Genomic DNA, 24817 nt, shown 5'->3' with positions numbered 1-24817 from the left:
CACGGATGCGTGTTTATTTGTTTTTTGTTGTTTTTTTCTAGGGGTGATCGTATCGACTGAGTGGTCCTAGAATATTGCGAGAGGGCTCATTCTAACGGAAATGAAAAGTTCTAGTGCCCTATTTAAGTAACCAAAAAATTGGAGGGCATCTAGGCCCCCTCCCTCGCTCATTCTTTCCAAAAGTCACCGGTCAAAATTCTGAGATAGCCATTTTATTCACCATAGTCGAAAAACCTAATAACTATGTCTTTAGGGACGACTTACTCCCCCGCAGTCCCCGTAGGAAGGGCTGCAAGTTGCAAACTTTGACCTGTGTTTACATATAGTAATGGTTACTGGGAAGTGTACAGAAGTTTTCAGAGGGATTTTTTGGTTTAGGGGGGAGAGTTGAGGGGGGGGGGTACGTGGGAAGATATTTCCATGGAGGAACTTTTCATGTGGGAAGAGAATTTCAATGAACGGGGCACGGGATTTTCTAGCATTATTTGAAAAAAACAACAAAAAAATAAATATGGAAAGTTTTTTTCTACTGTAATTATTATTATATTTAGTAATTTAACTATTTATTCTACGGCCTTTGTGATTCAGATTGTGATTTAAGTTCTAAAGCTTGAAGCTCAAAGTCACTAAAGCTTAGATGGAACATTTAAGCTTTAGTGTAAAGAGCGAGGTATTGACGAGGGTTGAACCCCCTCATATACGCAATAAAAACATACAAATATAGAAGTTCGTTACGTAAGTTAATTCGTAAGTTACGAATGATTTTTACCAATGAAAACGTTTGCAAAAAATTAAAATTTCTACTTACCTTTTTAAGCAATCAAAAATTGGAGGGGAACTTGGCCTCCTCCTTCACTCCTTGTTTCTCAAGTCTTCCGATAATTACAATTAATTAATATGTAAATTTTGTTTTAATTATTTATGTGCGGAGAGCCAAGATAAAAACATGCATTAATTCAAAAACGTCCAGAAATTAAATAGAAAAAAAAACAAGTTTTTTTTTAATGAAAGTAAGGAGCAACATTAAACCTTAAAACGAACAGAAATTACTCCGTATATGAAATGGGCTTTTCCTCCTCAACGCCTCGCTCTTTACGCTAAAGTTTCTTACTGTTTTAAAAAGTAGAGTTTAGAGAAAGAGTCAAACTTTAGCGTAAAGAGCGGGGCGTTGAGAAGGAAAAGTCCCTTTCATATACGGAGTAATTTCTGTTCTTTTAAGTTTTAATGTTGCTCCTTACTTTCATTTTAAAAAAAATGTTTTTTTTTCTATTTAATCCACTAAAAATACTGTGATACTAGTGCTATTAATGCTACTAATACTACGACCACTTTTACGCATTTACTAGTTCTACTGTAACTATTGTTATTACTCCAGTTACTACTTCTTTTGCAACTAATGGTAAAGCTAAGATCTTGAAAACTTCAACAAGTGTATGAATATGCAGATAATAAAAGAATATAGCGGCAATGTTATAGCAATGGTTTACTGCATTAAGTTAAGTACTGATGCTGCTGCTTTGACTACTACTAAAGCTATACCTAAAGGTGAGAAGGTGAAACTTTCAGAGAATTTTCAGAGGGGAAGAAAAAGAAAATCACAATACGTCATCTGTATGCACCTTGTCAAAAGGGCATATCAGCAATATTTCAGTAACAGTTTTGTGGGTAAAATTTGTAACTTACAAAGCATGCTATGGGAGGGGGGGGTGTTGAACTAACCAAAAGACAATATCTGCATCATAGTACTACCATTTCTACCCCTACAACTACTACTACTGCTACTATCATTATAACTGGTTGTACTACTACTAAAGATTAGACTATTACTATTATTGTTACTACTACTGCTGCTACTTATATAACTTATGGTCATACTACTGCTGCTACTAAGGCTAAGGGTATTTAGAGGAAGGGTTTGGACAATATTGAAACTTTGCTGAAGAAAACCAAAACACACTATTTCTACATAGCTTGTTAAAAAAAAGCACCAGCAACAGTACTTAAACGGTTGCTAGTCTTAGGTTAAAACTTGCATCGTGTGTTGAAGGGGATATTGAAGAAAAACCAAAGGTGCTATATTCATACTGTTGCTAATGCTACTGCTTTTACTACAACTGTTGCTACTGGACAAACAAAGGGTATTAAGGTGAAGCTTTCAAGGAATGTTTCGGTGAATGTTAAACTAAATCAAAAGGAACTACGATCACATATATTTGCAAAAGAGTGACAAAGTAATGCCACAATAAGGGCATACATTATAAATTAGACCTTTCAAGATAAGTTGTGGTGAAATAGTCAGAAGACACAATAGTCGTAGACACTATGCGAAGACACTAATACTCTTTCTTTGGTTGCTCTAACTATTGACACTAAGGGCATTAAGCTAAAGTTTTTAGGGAGCGTTTAAGGGAAGTTTTAAATAAATGAAAAAACTGTATGCTTGAAGATATTAAATAGAAATATAAGCCATATCATAGGGAGCGTTGTTCTATCATAGCTAGCAAAATCACTGATATTTTGAAGAAGCTAATTTGATCGTAAATTAAATGTTCTGGTGCCCTTGTTAAGAGTCAAAAGGGATTGGAGGAAATCATTCCTCCTTTTCAGCTCATAGTTTTCCAAAAAATTCCAATCAAAGCATTAAGATGATCATTTTGTTCAACAGAGCTGAAGCGTCTGATAAGCATATCTTTAGGGTTAATGGGTAGGTCAACCCCCCACAGATGTAAAATTTGCGCATTGCGCTTAAAAACTAAATGTTGTTTAAAATTAAATCACTGCGCACTGTGTCTGGTTACCAATTAGACATCTCATCAATATCCCCAGAACAACTGAGGGTATTAAGTTTAAACTTTTATTTTACTTTTATACTTTTATTACTACTTCTGCTCTTAAAATTTAACTAATTCAAACGAGCGTTAGTGTATCCAAGCTTTCATAGAACATATACAGAATTTTTGGGGAATGGTGTCAAGATTTGTTTCTAAGGTCAACTAAAGGAAGTGTAAAACTAAATTAAATACTACTATTTGTGAGAAGATTTGCAAAAGATTGTTTATTGTTAAAAATTATTGAAAGGTTCCTCCAGCATAGAAATAGCAGACCAAACTGTACATTCTTAAAGAAAAACCAAGAAGATTTAATTTATTTTTTCTTCTTCCGTAAAAAGGACTATGTCAATATAAAACCGACCAAGATTAATTTAAAAACTTTTTCAAAAAATGAGTTTTTCAAAGAAAAATAAAGAACTCAATTAAACCAAAAATAAAGAAAAACAAACAATCTACCAAGCGTAAAACTGTCACAAATCATCATCAATAAATAAATGTAACCCAAAAGGAACAGAAATCATAATAAATAACTGATTGAAATTTAAAACAAGCAGAAATTAATACGAATAGGGTTCGCAACTCCTTTGTTTTCTCAAGGAAAGAACATAATTTGCACTTTACTGAAAAAAAATATTTCAAATGTTTTAACTTTTATAACTTTAACAAATTAAAATAATTCAAATTTTAAAAATAAATATCAGCATTTTCATATTCAATTTACAATGTACATTCATTTGTATTTTATCAGTTAAGTTCGAAATTGGTCGTGCTCCTGGTTTTCCATCACTGCCACCAACCTTTAAGGGAAAAGGGAGGTCCTAGGTTCCTCTGATCAGGAAATACGCCAAGATCGTAGTCAAACTTGGCTGGAATTAAGAATTAGTGTTGTAGTTATGTCTCTTATGTCTGCCGAAGATCCGGCCAACGGTCGAGGGCTAAGCAGGAACAGATCGTCAGCGGTTGGGAAGGGAGGGTATCATAAAGAAAGATTCAGAAGAAATAGTAACTTCCTTAGAGGGTGTAAAGAGGGAGGCTTTGGATAAATTAGAATGGAAGAGGAGAACGAGTAGCTGTGTTGGCCTCAGTTAGCTTGGTGCTGTGGTAAGTTGTTGGTGGAAGTATTATTTGGTGTACGTCTTCTGAGGATCAGGAGCCACTACTGGGCTTTTCTTTCAGACTCTTGCTAAATATTTTTTCTAGGATCATCAACTTCCACCTCATTTCATCAGTCTTCCTTGTTAATATCTTTTACGATGACCTGTGTGCGCTGTCAACTTTTTAATTTTGTTTCTGTTAATTTGACTTGTCGTGTCAAATTTTTTCGATTAATATTAATGTGCTTTTCTATAGAATATTTAGTTTGAGAAAGATCCCTTGTTTAATATCCGCTAGGGAAGTGTGAAAAGGTAAGTGAGACTTTGAATCGATGCGATTATTTTATTTCTTATCTTTGACACTGAAGAGATTAAATTTCTCAGTTGAGAGTATGGTATAGTATGCATGGAACCACCATCAGCCAGCAGGGTCCCATTTCGGGGCTTTCTTCAGAAATTATAGCTAAGGGTTCCGCTTGCTAAAGCTGGTAGCTAAAGATTATATCTAAAAAAAGCCTGTCTTTTTCATCACTGGGTAGACAGCCATCGTCTTGGTAAAAGTTTACTAAGCCACCGTCTTGGTAAACTTTTATTTAAAATATTTTAAATATAAGAAACTTCAGCTTGGTCTATGTAACTTTCAATGTAATTTTATATTATGCCAGAAAGCGTCAATCGTCTGAATCTGCAATATTTTTTTTTTAAACACACAATACATTTTATACAGAGAATAATTCTTTACATTCTAGATAAGACCTTCATGAATTATTTCGATTATATTTCTTTTCAGAGATTGGCAAATATTCCAAGAAATACAAATGGTCAAAATCACGAAGAACCTCAAGATCAACTTCAACAACACCAGTCTCATCCTCTTGTAAACTACCAAATGGTTTACCCTTTTTTCCCTCCTTATTCTGCCTATCCAATACAGCCAGGATTTCTTCCACCTCATTTAGGAGGCCTGTATCCTTTTGTCCCGCAAATATTACCATATGGGCATCCTTTAATGATTCCAAGTCCACAAAGTAGTGCATCACTTTCTACTTCTGTGGTTTCAGCTGAGGAGCCATATGATCAACTAACAACTCATGGATCCGTAAGTTATATTATTTTTTATTTTATTTTTCTAAAATCAAAATTAAATGAATTCTAAAATCAATAATTAAATGAAACTCAAAGGAAACAGAAATTAAAATAAATAACAGAGTCAAGCTCGAAGCGGGAAAAAATTAATATGGGTAGTGCTGAAACCCCCACCCCCTGTTTTTTCAAGACCAGAATTTGCAATTAACGGGAAAAAAGGACCGTGCATTGTCAGTTCAATACGCACATAATGATATTTATTCTTTAAAGTTTTAATAGTTTTTTATTTGTTAAAGTAAAAAAGTGAAAAACAATTTAAAGGTATTTGTTTTCAGTAAAGCGCAAATTATGTTCTAGTCTTGAGAAGGCACGGGGGTTGTCAGCCCTACTCATACTTATGTCTGTCGTTTTTTATTGACACAGTCTTTTTCATAGAAAAATTTATGTTTCATATCTTTAGTTTTTATCTATCCATATCTATATTTTATCTTGCTATTTTTATGATAGAGAAACAATTTTCAATCCTGACACAAATAGTATTGTTTAATTTAAGTTTATACATCCGAAAAAAAACTTTTTTATTTTATTTATCTTTATAAAATAAAACCATGCACTAAAAGGTGTACTTTTACTAAATATATATATATATATATTTATATATATATATATATATATCGTATATATCGTTTTTAAATTTCGATTTTTATAGTTTCGGTTACTATCGACCTGGGTTGCTCCTTACTACAGTTCGTTACCACAAACTGTTTGATCGGTATATTTTTACTTTTTATGACTTTCATGTTAATGCTCCTAGTCTTAAAAGTAGTTACAATACAGGTAATAGTTAAACTCGTATCAGTAGTAGTAGAGGTAAAGGTAGTAGTATCAGTAGTAGCACGCAAATATTACCTTTTGGTCTATTGGTCACCCCTTTAACATTTTAGTTCAAATACCCCTTCAACATTTCGTATGTAGTACTGCGGTTGTAGTAGTAGTAGTTTAAGCAGTAGCTGGGATGCAAGTGTTTGCAGTTGTAGTAGTAGCCAGTTTTGCTGTTAAAGGGGGAGGGGACAAGAAGGAAGTTGCCCTCCCCCTAAAATTATTTAGAAAAAAAAATATATTTGATTAAGTAGCTTTAAAAATGTCACTCGTTTTAAGCGTAAATTGGCTTTATATTTTGAGCAGATAATTTGAGTCCCTGTCAACTATTTATTAATTTAAAGTTTTTGCCACAGTGATGCCAAGAAAAGTTAGATTTCCTATTAGATATTCTTTGTCAAACAGTGCCCAACGGATAAGTTAATAATTCTAACTTTTTATTTGCTAAATGAAAGCAGGAAAGGAAATAATAAATGAAAAGAAAAAAATCAAATAGGTGAAACAACAAGTATTTTGTCAGCCAGTAGCAAAATATGAAGGCAAATATCAAGCAAATATTTTGACGAGGACCTCTGCCAAGTCGTCCTCAGTGTTAAAAAAAAAAGAGAAAAAAAAACAAAAAAAAACAACAAAATCTAACCTTCCGAAGTGAACTGACACCTGTCTTTTCACTGTCTTTTCTCCTCTTGCAGAGTTCACTTCATAAGGTTAGATTGGGTTGTTGTTGTTTTTTTTTCTCTTCTTTTTTTCTTCTTTCATTTTAACCTTAATATCCTTAGCTTCTTTCAGTTACAGTAATTGCACTAAGAGTATTAATAGTATATGTATTGCCTCTTGGTGGTTTGAATATCATTCACATAAGTTCTGGAAATTCAACGTAATACATTTAGCCTTTTCTATGTTCTTGCTGATATATCCTTTTGATAATCGGTATATTTATACTTGTTACGATTTTCATCTTAATCCTCCTAGTCCTACAAGTAGTTGCAATAGAGGTGATAGTTAAACTCTCATGAGTAGTATTAGAAGTAAATGTAGCAGTGGTAGTAGTATCAGTTCTGGCATGTAAACATTACCTTTTGGTCAATTGGTCATCCCTTTTAACATTTTCTGAAAGTTCCAGCAAGGTGTCCTTTGATTTAGTTCAAATACCCCTTCAATATTTTAGATGTAGTACTGTGGTTGTAGTAGAAACAGTATAAGCAGTAGCTATGATGCTAGTGTTTACTGTAGTAGTAGCCAGTTTCTCTGTTGAGGGGGGAGGGGGAATTAGGAAGTTGCCCTCCCCCAAAATTATTTGTAAAAATTTTAATTTATTAAGTAGCTTTAAAACTTTTACTCGTTTTAAGCGCAAATTGGCTTTATATTTTGAGCAGATAGTTTGTATATAATTAATTTATGCACTTTTTAACAGAAGGAAAACGAGAAAAAGAGCGGTCAAGCACAATTCTTAATATGTTCCATATTAATATTTTCAGAATATACTGCCTTTGAAACCTTGTCATCAAATAAAAATTTGAGGCTAGTTAATCACAGAATTGAAAAACATTCTATGCTTCCTGTTTCGCCACGTTTACTCAGGTCAATCCCCCCACACCGATATTTAAGGTGCTTTTGCTTCTTAAATCTATCAATTCAAGATTAAATTCTCTTGTTTTAATACTTTCAAAAGTGTAAGTGAACCCTCTACATCCGCTACTAGGTGAATTTAAAAACAGTTCGTTGTGCATTGTTAGCAACAAATGAAACATAGATAACTTCGAATACCACACTGCCTTTCCATGACGAAAGTATAACAGTTCAAAATAGGGATGAAACCTTTTAGTTGACAGTGAAAAGATATAAAATTTTTAACTGGATATTTCGAACGCATATACTATGTTCATTATCAGTAGCAAAACTGATTATGAACACTGTATATGTGTTCGAAATATCCAGTTAAAATTTGTATATCTTTCACTGTCAATTAAAAGGTTTCATCCCTATTTTGAACTGTTATACTTTAACACATTAAACAACCATAAATATATGTACTGGTGCTGGGCTTTTACAAAAATTGTCAGTAACAAGATGCTGCAGACGATAGTTGTATAACGCAAATTCGCGTTAATACATTTGGCTTTTTCAGCCGAATTCGCCACTAATGCTGCAGTAAATATCCCCCCTCTATACTAGGAAATCTGAACTTTTCTTCCCAACATTTAAATAGTAACCTTATTTCTAATTTGAAGGTATTCGAAATATAAAGTCAAATCGACCAGGACCTCCGCCAAGTCGTCCTCAGTGATCAAAAAAAAAAAAGAAGAGAGAAAAAAACAACAACTTGACGAAGGTCATGGTCGATATATTTGTTTGATTTTCGTCTTCGTATTTTGCTACTGGCTGAAAAAATCCTTGTTTTTCATCTATTTAACTTTTTTCTTTTCATTTATTATTTCCTTTCTTCGTTCCATCTGTCAGATATCAGTTAGAATTATGAACTTATCCATTGGGCATTGTTTGACAAAGAATATTTACTAGGAAATCTGAACTTTTCCCACTATATTTAAATAGTATACGAAATATAATGTTAGAATTATTAACTTATTCGTTGGGCATTGTTTGCCAAAGAATATCTATTAGGAGATTTAACTTTTTCTTGGCATCATTACGGCAGAAACCTTAAATTAATAAATTGTTGGCAGGGATACCAATTGAAAGGGAGAGTTGACTCAGAGCTCGAAAATTACTTACTCCTTTTCATCTTTGTTTAAAAATACAGCTATGTTAAAATTACACAAAAGCTATTCTTTTGTAAACTAGGGTGCGGAGGGGTATTCTCTTCCGGAGAAGGTTACCCTGAATATCGTTTTTATATCTTCTACTCCCTTCGAAAGTGAAGGTCCGTCTCCAAGTGCCGCATGATAAAACTGATAACAATAGAAAAAGAGAATGGGTTAGTACAACTTATACACGCGGACAAAATTTCCAAATTTTGAGAAAACATATATATTTTGCTCAGATTCACTTTATTCTATTCTCAACAGAAATTTCGCACAGCAAGCTGATGCAGAGATAAATGTGCCACAAGTAGTTTTGATTGCAAAGGCAGAAATAAAGGAGATGAGTCAGTAAAGAGACTCAATACTTTCCCATCTCACAGGTATGGCCTTTGATTTGACTGAGTGACAGATCCAGGACCTTACATACAATAAACTTTATACTAAAAATGATTTTTTACTTTCTAAATAAGATCTTCATGATTTATTTCTATTACTTTTCTTTCAGAGAATGGCAAATGTTTCAAGAAATATAAGCAGTCACAATTACGAAGAAGCTCATGATCAACCTCGACATCTATCTAATACTCTAGTGAATGAACGAATGGCTTATCCTTTTCATCCTCCTTATTCTGTCCAAAATATACAGCCAGGAATTTTTCCACCTTATTTAGGCGGTCCATATCCTTTTGTCCCTCAAATAATGTCACATGGCCATCATTTAATGATTCCAAGTCCACAAAGCAGCACATCTCCTTCAACTTCTGTGGTTCCACCTGAAGAGCCATCTGTTCAAGAAACAACTCCTGGACCAGTAAGTAATTTTTATTTTTTGTTTTATATACATAAAATGATTAGTTTTATTCGATTTTTGGTTTCGTTCGATTTCGTTCGATTTTCCTTCGATTAGTTTTATTCGATCTCGACTTTTAGATATCTATTGAAAATGTTAGAGTTGTTTTAGGTTTCTATTTCTTATAGTTTTTTGTACCCTGAGATTGGTTTGTCGGAGGCTCTGCTTCGCAGCCTGTGTAATATATGTCAGAAACTAATGGAAATAAACAGACTGACTCTATTTCCTTATATTTGTAGAATTATTCAAAATTACATCTTTACTTAAAACACAAAAGTAAATAGCGAAGTTTGGAGGAGGGGGTAATGCCTTGATACATGGAATAGTTTCTGTTCGTTTTAAGTTAAAAAGTAGCTCATTACTTTCAGTTAAAAAAATTGTTCCTTATATTTAATTACTGGTCGTTTTTTAAATAGGCCTAATGCCAGGAAATCTGGCCCACCTCAGCTGAAAAACCCCTCTCCCCACTACAATATCCCTTACACTATTCAATCCTGGTGAAAATTTATCCCTTACAGTTACCCTTAACATGCGCAAAATTGAGACGAAAAAGAGAAAGCAAAACATATAAAATATTTTTTCTTTGGAATTCTAGCAAATTCCCCTAGAGAACACTTTCCCCTGATAAGTTCACCCCTAGAAAATTCCCTCATCATGGAATATTCTCCGTGAAAAAAACCAATTAGTATTGTCCCATGATACGAAAAGTATACATTATACACGTTTAACTATTTTTTTAATTGTAAGATCTTTCCCTTTGTTTAAGAAATGTATCCAATCACAATCACAAGAGCTTCCCGTGATTTCTTTACGAAATTAATATGATTAGGAAAAATAGGTTTAAAATGCTTTTTCAACTTCTTTCCATGTTAGAAAATTAGTCACAATTAAAGAAATGTACTTGTTATAATTTAAATACTGTTATTTCTAAATTTTACTCTGCATATCAGAGGCACCACTTTAGCGTTTTTATTTATTTATTTTTTTTTTTTTTTTTTTTTTTTATAAAAAGTAAAAAGCTCCATTAAGCCGAAAATAAGCAGAAATAAATTCAAATAATCTTCAAAGCGTAAAACTATCGCATATCACCATCAATAAATAAATGAATCCCAAAGTGACAAGAAATTACAAAAAAATGACCGAGTCAAGCTCTATACCGGCCAAAAAAAAACATGAGTATGGCTTACAACACCAATGCTTTCTCAAGGTCAGAACATAATTGATACTTAATTAACAAAGAATAACCATGACCATGGATCAAAGATAAACTCAATAGTTTACTCAATAGTAAACGAAACTCTAAAAAACAGAATTTTGATGCTAAAAGATACATCGAAACAATCGGATTTTCATGCTGATTTTAAATATATAAGTTTCACCAAATTTAGTCTTTGTTATCAAAAGTTACGAGCCTGAGAAAATTTGCCTTATTTTGGAAAATAGGGGAAAACACCCCCTAAAAGTCATAGAATCTTAACGAAAATCACACCATTGTATTCAGCGTATCAGAGAACCGTTTAGAAAAAATTTTAAGCTCCTATCTACAAAAATGTGGAATTTCGTATTTTTTGCCATAAGACAGATCACGGGTGCGTGTTTATTTATTTTTTTTTCCCCAGGGGTCATCGTATCGACCAAGTGGTCCTAGAATCTCGCAAGAGGACTCATTCTTACCGAAATGAAAAGTTCTAGTGCCCTTTTTAAATGACCAAAAAATCTTTCCTTGGAGGGATTTGTGATGGGGGAAGAGATTTTCAATGAAAAGGGCGCGGAATTTTCTAGCATTACTATAAAAAAAAAACAATGAAAAAATAGTTTTTTTAATTAGAAGTAAGGAGTAACATTAAAACTTATAACGAACAGAGATTACTACGCATATGAGGGGTTCTAAAAATACTTTAGCATAAAGAGTGACGTATTTAGGAGAAGATAAATACCTCGCCCTTTATGCTAAAGTATTTTTAGTAGTTTCAACTATTTATTCTACGGCCTTTCTGATTCAGGGGTTATTCTTAAAGAATTGGGACAAAATTTAAGATTTAGTGTAAAGAGCGAGGCATTAACAAAGGGACAAACCCCCTCATATACATAATAAAAATATAAGAATATAAAAGTTCGTTACGTAAGTTATTTCTTAAGTTACGTATAATTTTTACTAATAAAAACGTTCCTTAAAAATTAAAAGTTCTAGTTGCCTTTTTAACTAAACGAAGAATTGGAGCACAACTAGGCCTCCTTCCCCACCCCTTATTATAGCGTAAAGAGCGAGGGATTTCGGAGGGGACAACCCATTTCAAATACAGAGTAATTTCTGTTCGTTTTAAGTTTTAATGTCGCTCCTTACTTTCATTTAAAAAACTAGTTTTTTTATATTGTTAGTTCAAAGTAGGCTTTATATATTGATGTTTATTCATTAAGGTTTAAAAAAATTATTTATTAAGTAAAAAATCGAAAACATTATAAATGTGTTTTGTTTTCGATAAAGAGAAAATTATGTTCTGGTCTTGAAAAAGGAAGGGGGTTGTAAGTCCTACTCAAGTTAATCTTCAAATTAATTTCTATTTTCTTTTTTATTGACAGAACCAGTTTCACGTGAAAAAAAGTAATATTTCATATCTTTTCGGTTTTTTTCTTAAAGAATTCATAGTTCGGCTTGCTGTTTGTATGATATGGAAACTTTTCCAGCAATTTCAAATCCTGATCAAATAGTATTATTTAGTTTATGTTTAAACTTCCTCCTTAGGTTGACCTAAAAATAGAACTTAATATCATTTAAGAAATATCCTATCTACACGCTTTAACAACCTTGATAGGCTTATATAATGTTTATTAATTTAAATTGTCAGAGCAGAAGTAGCAACAGTAGTAGCTACAGAAAATTTCAAATTCATGCTCCTGCCGTTCTCAATATAATGTTCAGGTGTCTTATTGACCATCACACACATAGTGCCTTTTGATATAGTCTGAAAGCAAAATTTGATTTTATATTTGTATCATAACAGGTAAATCACATAAATGTGAGGAGGGGCACAATGAGTATCCTTGTTGACATAGCTACTTATGTAAGATTGACATCCACGTAGTTACAACTACTGGACCTTTCAACAATGCTGAACAAAATAGCACTCTAAAACTATTGATTGGATATTTCTGGAAAAATGATTGGCTTTAGAGGAAGAGTGTTTGCCCTACAATCTCTATCTGCTCTTAAAAAGGCACTAGAACTGTTAATCTTGAATCGAGCATCTAGCTCATTTATAGCAGCACTGCCTATGAGATTGCTTATGTGCCTTTTTTGAAAATTTGAGTGCAGGTAGTTTTTCTGTCGTTTAGCTGAATCTCCTGCTAAGGTTTTCCTATCATGTTTACCTTAATATACTTAATCTTCTTTAGTTACAGTAATTGTATTAGTAGTACAATTCCTGTAGCCTTTTGGTGGTTTGAGCAGTACAATTAGTAGCCTTTTGGTGGTTAAAAATTACATAGCATTAGACCCCACAAAGGCTCTTTGGCCTTTGATGGTGGGAGACTAAACATTACCTCAGTTAATTTAGAAGAAAAGCAACAAAAAACAAAACAATGGCATATATGCTTAAATAGCAAAATCAATTAATAAAGGAAGCGGGAAAAAAATGAATATAGAAAAAAGAAAAGAAACGAAGAACAACAAAAGCAAAATAATGTCAAATCTGCTTATGTACTAAAATCAATTAATAAATGAATATAATAAAAAAAAAGAGAAAAAAAGAAAAAAAGAGAAAAACATACCAAACCAATCAAAGCAAGAGGAATATATAAATTGAAAAAGAGAGAGAAGGGAGGAGGTACCTGAATTTTGGATATTGGAAGTGGTCAGTTGGGGGGACATTAAAAAAAATTTAAACATAAAATATCAGGACATTAAAAAATTTGTTTTAATTCTTTTGAAACTACCAAACGTCAGATCTCACCGATGGAGTAAAAAAAATATTAATATTCCTTGAATTGCGAAGGTGATGCATAGACCTACCACTGACGAAAGAAGGAGCAGTTTGTAGGGCTGAGGGAACAGAATAATTGTTTTTTTTTCATAATTGTTAGCTCATTTATGTCAATTATTTTTTTTTGGAGGTGTTCAAAAGAAATAATTAGAAAAGTGAAGATAGAGAGAAGTCAGAATGGTATAACAGGCAGCACAACAGGGCTACCTAACTAAGAACGATATGGGCAAAATGTATTACCTTTTTTTACCTATTTTAGCTTTTTTATACCTTTTTTTATCTTTTTTTTTACTTTTATTACCTTTTTCTTTGGTTTGTTTGTCTTAGATCAGGGCACTTCGTATTGAAGGAATTGTCGCAGAAACTTCAAAAGGGTCTCATTCGATTGGAAATTGATTTTTTTTTTTATTTAGTTATGGTCGTTTTGCCGACTCAATCTCTCAGGTTTCTCCGCGGCTTCACTTTAATATTTTTTTGAATTATTATCGTAAATTCTCCATTTGGCTGCTGACTTGGGATGATGCTTGGTAAGTCGTTCATTTTTTTTTTTATTTATTTATTTACAAAAGAGTGTGATTGTGTGCAAATACAGTAATATATTATTTAGTATATTATTTTGTATTTGTTGCCCGGTAATACGAGCTAGACTCTCAGCCGGACATACCCCTATTGTAGTTGTATTTAGTTTGTAAATAAAAAGAACTTGAACCCAAACACATCCAATTAAAATTTTTAGATAGTAATTTTGTTCAATATAGTTGAAAGGTCCGGAAATTTTGTCTTTGAGGATAACAGTAGTATCGTAAAAAGGCTTTCCAGAAGGCCCGTATCCACTACTCCTTTCTTCCTTTAATGACCTAAATTGAAAGGTGATCCACTCAAGACGCAGTTACATACTGTGTAATTGGGAGCGTTTTCTGAGACATCTAGGTGTTAATTACGTAATAGAAAATGTTTTTTTTTTAAACATGTGTTCATAAATGACTTGAAAAAATCTATGGGATCAGCAAAAAACCTTCAGGGTCCCACCAAACAATGATTTCTTTGGTTTTTACATAATATGCTTTGCTTGTTACATCATAGTTTCTTTGAGTTTTTAAAAACCCTCAAGGCCCGCCAAATCAAGATTTCTATGGATATTACATAATAGGATTTGATGTTTAAGAGGTGCAGGTATCTTACTTTAGACCTTAGATCCTCCAGAGCCAGGAGTGGTGCATAGGGCGTTTACGAAACTTCGCCAGACATCTCGGAGCTGAGCTGCAGCCGTGAAGTACTCCCACTGGTGTTGAAGAGACATCTCCGCATTACTCAGTCTTGGTCGTACTATCGTCGCAAGGTGTGTCTTGGGTGGCACTCATATACTGTATTTGGGAGACGATTCTCTGGCATACGGAGGACCTGGCCAAGTTACGTCCATCTCCTACGTTTCAAAAGGTCAGTAGCTAATTGCTGACCGGTTCGTCGGCAATCTTCTATGTTGGTGACCTTTTCCTGCCACGATATGTTCAGGATTCTCCTAAGGCACATGTTTTCGAAGGCTTGGACACGTTTCTCCAGTTGGGTGTTTAGTTTCCAGCATTCACCAGAATAGAGACGGATGGACATCACATTGCTATTCAGGAGGCGGAGCTTCAAGCGCATAGAATATTTGCTACTGCGCCAGACTGGTTTCAACTTGCTAAATAGGCTTAACAAAATAGCTATGTCAAATTTTGATTGGCCATGTGGCAAAGAAAAAAACTTAAATAAATTAAGTGGAGTAAGGATTTAAGGGAAGCTAATACAACTTAGGGGGTGTAAAGTTCCACGTAAATTCTATTGGGGAAGGGATTATATTGGGGAGCAGTTTGGTGCTGTTGTATAGTAATGTTATTGTAGTATAAGATCTCATTATTATATGAATATGCCTTAGATTTTTGTCTCTGGCCATATGCGTAAATTGTGCTTGAAAGTTGAAGATTACCAAGCCCGCGAAATTCCTCACGAAACAAGTTATTCAAACTGTAAAAATAGGGTGGCTGTATTTATCAACAAGTATGGCTTGGATATAATTCTTGCAAAAACTGGGGGGTTGTTCATTCTTGTCCTTTTCTTACCTTCTTTAGGTCGGTATTGACATTAAGTAAGTTTTAAAAACAGTTAAAATTTATGATTAATTATTCATTTTTTTAGGCCCGTGGATCTAACCTGTCACAAGGAAGTAGTGACCAAAAGATGAAACAGACAAAAATATTGAAAAACCCTAGAAATGTCGAACGAAGAGTCAGAGAGAGTAAAAGGAAGCAAATCCAAAAGAATGGTAATTCTTTTAGTTAGTTTGATGTTGAAGTCTTTGTCCTCTATCATTTGGTCTATCGCATGAGATTTCATAGAAGGGTAGATATCATTTGGAAAGGCTTGTTTCCTGAAAAAAGTGGACTTTCCTTCTTCTTCAAACTTTTTATGGGAAAACAAATCAAGAGCTAAGAGCTCATATGGCACTTGGGACAAGGTCGGAAGAGCCAAGAGCTCATATGGCATGAGCTCTAGCAAAATTCTAAGAATCAATAGATTCATTAAGAAAATATCAAAATTCATTAATATCCGATCACCCACTCATAAGTTGAAAATACCTCATTTTTTCTAATTTTTTATCTCCCTTCACCCCCCCCCCCGGATGTTCGAATCAGGGGAAACGACTCTATCAAGTCACTTGTGCAGGTCCCTGACACACATAGCAATTCTCATCATCCTAGCACGTTCAAAAGCACCTTACTCGCCAAAGTACTGGACCCTCCCAACTCCCCCAAAGAGAGCGGATCCAGTACAGTTACTTCAATTACGTATCTACGACATTTGTTTATTCTACCCACCAAGTTTCATCTCGATCTTTCCACTCTAAGCGTTTTCCAAGATTTCCGGTTTCCATCTCCAACCCCCCCCAATGTCACCAGATCTGGTCGGAATTTAAAATAAGAGCTCTTAGACATGACTTCCTTCTAAATATCAAATTTCATTAAGATCCGGTTACCCGTTCTTGTGTTAAAAATACCTCAATTTTTCTAAATTTTTCCGAATTAGCACCCCGCCAACTCCCCCAAAGAGAGTGGATCCAGTCCGGTTATCTAAATCACGTATCTGCTTATTTACGTGTGCTTATTCTTTCCACAAAGTTTCATCCCGCTCTCTCCACTCTAAGCGTTTTCCAAGATTTCCCATTCCCCCCTCCAACTCCCCCAATATCACCAAATACGGTCGGAATATAAAATAAGAGTTCTGAGACACGATATCCATCTAAATATCAAATTTTATTTAAGATCCGATCACCCAATCGTAAGTTAAAAATACCTATTTTTTTTCAATTTTTCCTCTCCCTCCAGCCCCCCAGATGGTCGAATCGGAGAAGCAACTGTTATCAGATCAATTTGTGCAGGTCCCGGATACGCCTACCAGTTTTAGTCGTCCTAGCACATCCAGAAGCACCGAACTCGCCAAAGTGCTGGAAATCCCCCAAAGAGATTGGATCCGTTCCAATTAAGTCAATCACGTATCTAGAACTTGTGCTTATTCTACCCATCTAGTTTCATCCCAATCTCTACACTCTAAGCGTTTTCCAAGATTTCTGGTTTCCGAGATCTCTGTATGCCCCGATATCCTATTCAAATTGAAAATGGAGCTTCTAAGACATACGATCTTATTATATATCAGGTTTCATTAAGATCCGATCACCCACTCGTAAGATAGAGCTATCTCGATTTCCGCGTTTTCCAAAATTTAAGGTTTCCCCTTCCAACTCCCCCGAATGTCGCCGGATCTGGTCGGGATTTAAAATCAGAGCTTTGAAGCACAATATCCTTCTAAATATCAAATTTATTTAAGATCTGGTCACCCGTTCGTAAGTTACAAATACCTCATTTTTTCTAATTTTTCCAAATTAACCTCCCCCCCAAACTCCCCCGAAGAGGTGGGGGATCTGTTCTGGTTATTTCAGTCACGTATCTTGAACTTGTGCTTATTCTTCCCACCAAGTTTCATCCTGATCTCTCCACTCTGAGCGTTTTCAAAGATTTCTGGCTCCCCACCCCAACTCCCCCCAATGACACTGGATCCGGTCGGGATTTAAAATAAGAGATCAAATTTCATTAAGATCTGGTCACCCGTTCGTAAGTTACGAATACCTCATTTTTTCTAATTTTTCAGAATTAACCCTCCTCCCAGCTCCTCCAGAGAGAGCGGATCCGTTCTGATTATGTCAATCACGTATCTAAAACTTGTGTTTATGTTTCCCATCAAGTTTTATCCCGATCCCTCCACTCTAGGCGTTTTCCAAGATTTTAGGTTTCCCCCTCCAACTCCCCCTAATGTCACTGGATCCGGTAGGGATTTAAAATAAGAGCTCTGAGACACGATATCCTACAATATCAAATATCATTAAGATCCGATCTCACGTTCTTAAGTTAAAAATACCTCATTTTTTCTAATGTTTCCGAATAAAGCGTCTCCCCCATTCCCCCCAGATGGTCAAATCAGAGAAACGACTATTTCTAATTTAATCCTGTCTGGTTCCTGATACGTCCGCCAAATTTCGTCGTTCTAGCTTATCTAGAAGTGCCTAAACTAGCAAACCTGGGACTGACAGACAGACAGACCGAAAGAATTTGCGATCGCTATATGCCACTTGGTAAATATCAACTGCCATAAAAAACGCTAAAATTTGGGAAAAGCTTTTTTTAAATATACGTCTTTAGTGGTGCCTAAATTTACTTTCTTTTTTACAAGTGATCGCTTAAGGTTTGGGTACTTTGGAGAAGCACATTGATTATGATGAGAAATTGTGTAAGCCTTTGACTAGGGTTTCTGTCCTAAGCAGGAAGTTTAAGCAGGAAGATCTCTGCCAATGGAAATTTCTGACACAATTAGCCCAAATAAAGCAGGGTACAGCAAGGACAATCAGTATGGTGGATCAAAGTGATAAAAACCATCAATTAAGAACGGTATCGTTCTAGAAACATTTTGATCTTCCTCTAGGGTCTTTTATCTAATTGGATTTCGATAAATAATTTTATTGCTCCTCTCCTGTAATAGATATTACTGTAATTTTTCTTCCCGTTTTTCTTTTAATTTTCTTTTCTCTTTTCTAGCTCGAAAAACTCCCTACCTTTGGGAATTCCTACTATCGTTGCTGCAAAATTTTGATTACTGTCCAAAATTTATAAGATGGACGAATCGCGAGAATGGAGTTTTTAAAATAGTTGACACAGCAACTATTTCTAGAATGTGGGGCCTGCAAAGGAATAATCCTAATATGACTTACGACACCATGTCTCGTGCCCTTAGGTAAGTTACCACAAAACTTTCATTTTTTCTAAAACAAGCTCTTCCTATTTCAGTAGCATAGGTTTGAAATTGGGGAAAAACCTCTAAAATACTTGCACACACACACCCCAGACACACACTCTTCAAAAAATACTGTTTGGGTGATTAAAAAAAAATAATAATAAAAAAATACAAATTTCTTCTTCCCCTAGTCCTTGAAATATAAATTTTTCTTTTACATTTATTACAAAATAAAATTGTCCTTTACGCCCCTTTGACATTTTTGAAATTTTTTTCCTATTTCATCTCCTTCATACCGCACAAAAAGTTACAAAAGTAAACCGTTTCATCCATATTTATGCATTTGGTTTCTTGGATAAACACTTCTTCTAAATTAAACAATTTTGTATTAAAATTCATGATATTGCTAAGATTTTTTTTTTCTTTTTTTTTCTTTTTTTTTGGCTTTGGTCAGTGCTAATAAAGGACTTGTTGTTTAAAGATCTTTTTGTTGAAATAGCTCATTAAAATACATTATGTTATAAATCAGGCACGGACAAACGTTTTTTCACTCCTGCCTCATTCATTTGCACTTTACATTAGGGAATGAATCAAACTTGCTTCATCATTTGCATCAAGCTTGCTGTATCTAGGTTGTTAGCATAGGAGTTGAGTTGGGTACTTCAAGGTTCAAGGTTCTTTTAATATAACCAATATATACAAAATATTAGGTATCTCAATCTCATTTTTCGATCTTTCCCAATGTAAAGGAATCACATACCTCAGGCAAAAATGCGACCTCTTTGTAACTACCTTAGGAGTTCGCAGATTATATTTACCACGGGTTTCAACTTGTGAAGATGAAGGAGAAGAAATAAGACACATCGATGCAAAATATCTGGGGAGCTTTTCTCGTTCAAGCTTAATCTTAAACATAACACTTAAAAATTGGATACTTTGCCGAACAGGAAGAATATTATGAAGTGAAAAAAGGGTCTCTGTTGTGGATTTTAAGGGGAAGTTTGATGGCGATGGCAGACAAGGTTTAAGGATACGAACCGCTTTATTTTGGATAATCTGTAAAGGGGTAACATTACTTTTAAAAGTGTTCAAAAAAATAATAGATGCACCATCAAAATGGGATTGCACAAGGGAAAAGTAAAGGGATTTAAGAGCGCAATATGGAAGAAGGTTTTTCAGTCTTCACATTATACCAACTCCACGGGCAGACTTTGCTCTAACCGGATTAATTTGCTCTTTCTATGACAAATTCTCATCAAACACAACTCCCAAATATCTTATCGATACAACCCTTTCAATAACAGACTCAGGTTCATTCACAGAAAGGGAAACTGATTCTATATCTGGAAACTTGTGACCCGTTCTGCTGTAAACAATAATATTCGTTTTCTTTCTGTTCAGAAGTAGTCTATTATCAGAGAGCCAAGTAGACAATCTATCATATGTGGATGTTAAATTGACCACTAGCTCTTCACGAGATTTACCAGAAACGGTTGCTGCAGTGTCGTCAGCAAACTGAGTGTTTATAGAAGAAACTCCAGTAGCTGAGCACAAATCATTAATGTAAACTAGGAAAAGCAGAGGTCCTAATACGGATCCCTGGGGAACACCAACCTTATCTGACTGCTGTAAAGAATCAGATCTAACATCATTATATATAAGTATCTGCTGCCTCCCATGAACATACGATTCAAGTAACCTAAGGGAATTACCACGAATACGAGCATTCGAAAGCTTATACAAAAGAATTTGATGAGAAATCGAATCAAAAGCTTTCTGTATGTCTAAAAATATAGCTGCAGGCCACGGTCAAGACAATCACTAATATGTTGGACAATAATAGCCATAGGATGATCAGTGCAGTGCTCTTTTCTAAATCCAAACTAAAGTTTAGAAATGTAATCAAATTTCTCAAAAAAAGAATAAATTCTGTTATACAGTGCTCGCTCTACAGCCTTCGAAAAAGCAGAGAGTATCGATATATGACGATAATTAGCAGGAAGCCTCGGGTCATCACATTTATGTAGGGCCACAATTCTTGCTGATTTAAATGTTGAAGGATAGACTCCAGTTACAAATGTAAGATTAATAATGTGGCATAACACTGGTAATATAACTGGGAATATTTCTTTGACCAAGTTAGTCGAAGATCCATCAAGGGCTTCAGATGAACCGTTCTTTATTTTAGATATGATATGTTTTAGTTCAATTTCAGTGACCGGGGAAAGGAATATGCTTTTATCAGAGGGAGGAGGCATGTGATCTTTAAATAAATCATTATTATTATTATTTGGAGAAACATGAGATGCATTAGTTGTTTTTTCACTGATGCTTACAAAATGAGCATTGAGTAAGTTCACTATTTCCTACTCATCGGAAGAAAAAGTACTATCACCACGTAACATTTCATTCGGAAATGAAGATTTCTGATACCTTCCCAACAGAGAGTTAATAAGTCTCCAAGTGTGTTTTTCATCCCCACGAGCTTCTACAAATGATTTTTCAAAATATCTTGCTTTTGCTTTCCGAATTAACTGTGTCAGGACATTTTTACACTTTTTAAACTCTTCTTTATTTTTAGTAGATGGGAGTGACATAGATATTTTAAATAGCTTGTTTTTTATTGAAATAGAGTGTAGAAGCCCACGTGAGATCCATGATATTTTAGGGAGTGTATATTTTTTTATTTTAATGCGCCTCAATGGACATGCTTCATCCAAGCACTCACGGAAATATTTTAAAAAAAGAGCCGTAGAGATCTAATGGCATTCACATTCTAGAATTGCAGTCCATTCATTTAAATACAAAAGGTTCCTCAATTTATTCATTCCTTCTTTATCAATTTTTCGAGTTTGTTTAAATTCCGAAAATTTTGGTCTGTGATTAATTCCAACATCGGCAACTATCACACAATAGTCAGAAATATCTGTAAATATAATATTCGAAAGAGTAACGGGGATAGTAGAAAAAATATTATCAATGAGAGTTATCTGAATGTGGTCGCTTATCTCCATTGTAACGGAAAAAAAAAATTTCACATTTTCTTCAACTGTTTGAGACGGCCGCTCAGTAGGCATGCCATGAATTAACAAATTCAATTTGCGGTCCTTGACATTACTTTACAGTACCTGATTCTCCAGTTGATCACACCTTAATTTTTGATCCTCCAACTCCTTTTCCAGTTGCCCAATTTTTAAATCTCGATCGGAGGCATCCTTTTTTAGCGTAGCTATTTCCCCCGTAAGGGACTGAATGGACTTGATGACGTCTTTTTGAGAACGGATTACAGCATCAAGTTTTTCCGTTAAAATCTTCACTGCTTCATCAAAGTTCTTTTGTGATACTGCCATAACGATTGCAATAAAGCCACTTCCTTATTGATCTAATGCAGCATGTAATCAAGCACAGGTAAACAGTAAATCTCCGGTCGAGCCAAACGGGTGAGCACCGTCTACTAGTCTACTAAACGGTGACTATAGATGGTAAATTGTATATATATAAAAATATCTTGATTTTTTGTTTAATGTACTGACACTTATACCTTTCCCATGTCTTTTCAAACCCTTCTTATCTGCCTTTCTATGTTCAGTATTCATTCTTTAACTATTCACCTTATCTATTTGCTTGATATAATGACAGAAATAAATTTCAAAATAAATTTATTACAGGTACTACTATGAGTGCGGAATCTTAGCGAAGGTGGATGGCCAGAGACTTGTCTTCCAGTTTGTGGACGTTCCAAGAAATATTGTTGAAATTGACTGTTCTGGGACATAAAAAGGATTTAACATTAACTTAATATATTTCTACGACAATTTCCTAGTGAATTTTTATGCAGTCCCTTAGAGACGGAAACAAGGACTTAAATATACATTCGTATACTGCACTCACTTTATATGGTAGCTTTGGAGGGGGAGGTTTGAGAGGGCCTTGGAACCAGATCATGAACACATGATGCCTTTTTCTACATGAAGAGATAACTGGAAGATTTTTTTCACTGACTGGTCTATTTTTAAATTTTTAAATTGAATGTTTTTTCCTGACTTATTTTTCAATTTTTTTATTTTGTTAATATCTGATTTGCGCTTTGAATAAAAAAAAAAAAAATTCAGCTGAAATTAAGGAGCAGCACTGAAACTCAAAACAAAGAAAAATTATTCTGTATATGAGGGAGCTGTCCCTTCTTCAACCCTTTCTCCTTCAGCTAAAATCTGAAATTTCAAATTCAGGTTCAACAATTCTTGTGTTTTTAGCAATCTTTCTTAAAACTTAGTGCCAAAAAGCCAACCTTTAGGGTAAAGAACTGGAAATGAGAAAGGGACAGTTCCATTCATATACGGAAAAATATCTATTTGTTCTGACTTTCAATTTTGCTCCATTCTTTCAGCTAAAAGAAAATTTTGTTTTGAATTCATTTTGTAACACGTATTTCAAATCTTGCTGAGAAATCCCCTCTCCCTCCCCCGTGTGAAATGTTTCCCTCGGGAAACTTTGTCCATGTACAACATTTTATTTTTTTTTTTAGTTTCTTTTTATAATTTTATTTTACTATGACAGTAAAATACTCAGATTCTGGCCATAGTCAATATGAGTACGTTAAAACTATGCCAAATTAATTTCATTATTTATACAAATAAGGCTCTAACTAAAAAAGACTAAAAAGGAGATTATTTTTTTATTGATAAAAAATATGTTTTTATAAAACAAATTTTTTCACTATTTCCATTGCAGAAAAGGGTAATGAAAATCTTTATGTTTTGTTTCTTTTTTCTACTTTTTCTGCTGAGTTTTTAGAATTGCTGCGCCAATTGTGAAGCTTAAAGCTGTTCATAAGGACATCTAACTTGTTTTTTACCATTAATTTTATGCCCCTTTTTTTTTTTTTTTTTTTTTTGTGGTTCAGCAAATACTTAACTTTGAATATTTTGAAAAAGGCAATGAAAAGAGTTCTACTATGCGAATGTACCAGCACTTGTGGTAACTTTTTGTACTTATCCATGAACGGAATATAAATTAGTGCTTTTATATCTAATTTTTACCCTTTATTTTTGCTTTTTACTACCTTTAATCCTTTACTTTCCATAGATTACTTGCATGTACGTGACAACAGCTTAACCCTTTATTTCGTATTGCCTTTTATAATTAAATCGAATGTGTTCAAAATAAATTGTATGTTTTAAGTAACTTTTGTTTTCGAGAATTTATTATACAATTTGGTTGATATTCATAGAGGGTATAATAAAAACATTTAATTCCTCTAATTAACTTCCTCTAATCCTTATATCTAATCTAATTAAATTCCTCTAACTAACTTCAAGATCCTTATACAATTTGGTGTTGATATTCATACAGAGTATCATAAAAACATATGTATATACTGAATAATTTTCTTTAATTAACTTCACTAGTAGGATCGCAGATGTTTTTTTGCAGTCCTGTAAGATGTAGCTTAATTGGGAATATATATTGGGCTCAATTGTTTCCCTGGGTTCAAAAAATTGTTGCTAACACTACCAAAAAATTACTATAGCACCAAGTTGCCATAGGCCATCACAGCCACGCCCACTCCTTCTCCAATGTAATCAACTCAAAGTTTCAAACTTTACCCTCCCCCCCCCCTACCGAAGCTCCAATTTGCTATAAATCCTTGGTTTTGACCACCTATCCACTCCATTCGGGAGCAACCTGCTCTTGTTTAGCCCAAGATGGTTGACCGGAGCGAAAAATCTTTGAATTAGTGTCCTCCTTCATCCGTTAGACTTGTCTTGGCCACCTCACCCTTTTTTTATTATAGCTCTAGAAAATGGAAAGGAAAAACATTTTCTTTTGAGTTTGTTGTTTGACACGCGGTCTGTCGAATAGGTAGCCTACCAGAAACTATATGTAGGTAATTCTTATGGAATAGATGTTTCTTTGAATTTCAAAATGACCACATTTTATAACAATTTCAATGTCTTTGAACTACATACTAGCCTTCGTTCTATAGGGTTGCTCTATTTCTTAGGCCAGAAACTAA

General features: G+C 34.2%; 1 protein-coding gene across 1 annotated transcript; it reads left to right on the top strand.

The window, feature by feature from the left end:
* The first annotated feature begins 1439 nt into the window (after positions 1-1439).
* Positions 1440-23933, top strand: LOC136035862 (ecdysone-induced protein 74EF-like). The gene is made up of 6 exons (XM_065717821.1): positions 1440-1553; positions 4716-5024; positions 9158-9463; positions 15658-15784; positions 18606-18801; positions 22470-23933. Exons 1-6 carry the CDS (start codon positions 1440-1442, stop codon positions 22576-22578), a joined length of 1161 nt encoding a protein of 386 aa, XP_065573893.1. The 3' UTR covers positions 22579-23933.
* Positions 23934-24817: the final 884 nt, after the last annotated feature.

The sequence above is a fragment of the Artemia franciscana genome, chromosome 14 (assembly GCF_032884065.1).
Source record: "Artemia franciscana chromosome 14, ASM3288406v1, whole genome shotgun sequence".
Lineage (NCBI taxonomy): Eukaryota > Metazoa > Arthropoda > Branchiopoda > Anostraca > Artemiidae > Artemia > Artemia franciscana.
Note: the sequence above shows the minus strand (reverse complement) of the source record. Positions and strands in the feature narration are given on the sequence as shown.

What these genes read in the sequence shown, in the direction of transcription:
- LOC136035862 (XM_065717821.1), top strand. Translation starts at nt 1,440, where the DNA reads ATGCAGATAATAAAAGAATATAGCGGCAATGTTATAGCAATGGTTTAC. An exon ending in CTATACCTAAAGGTGAGAAG is followed by an intron (nt 1,554 to 4,715) that starts GTGAAACTTTCA and finishes ATTTCTTTTCAG; the next exon opens with AGATTGGCAAATATTCCAAG. An exon ending in AACTAACAACTCATGGATCC is followed by an intron (nt 5,025 to 9,157) that starts GTAAGTTATATT and finishes CTTTTCTTTCAG; the next exon opens with AGAATGGCAAATGTTTCAAG.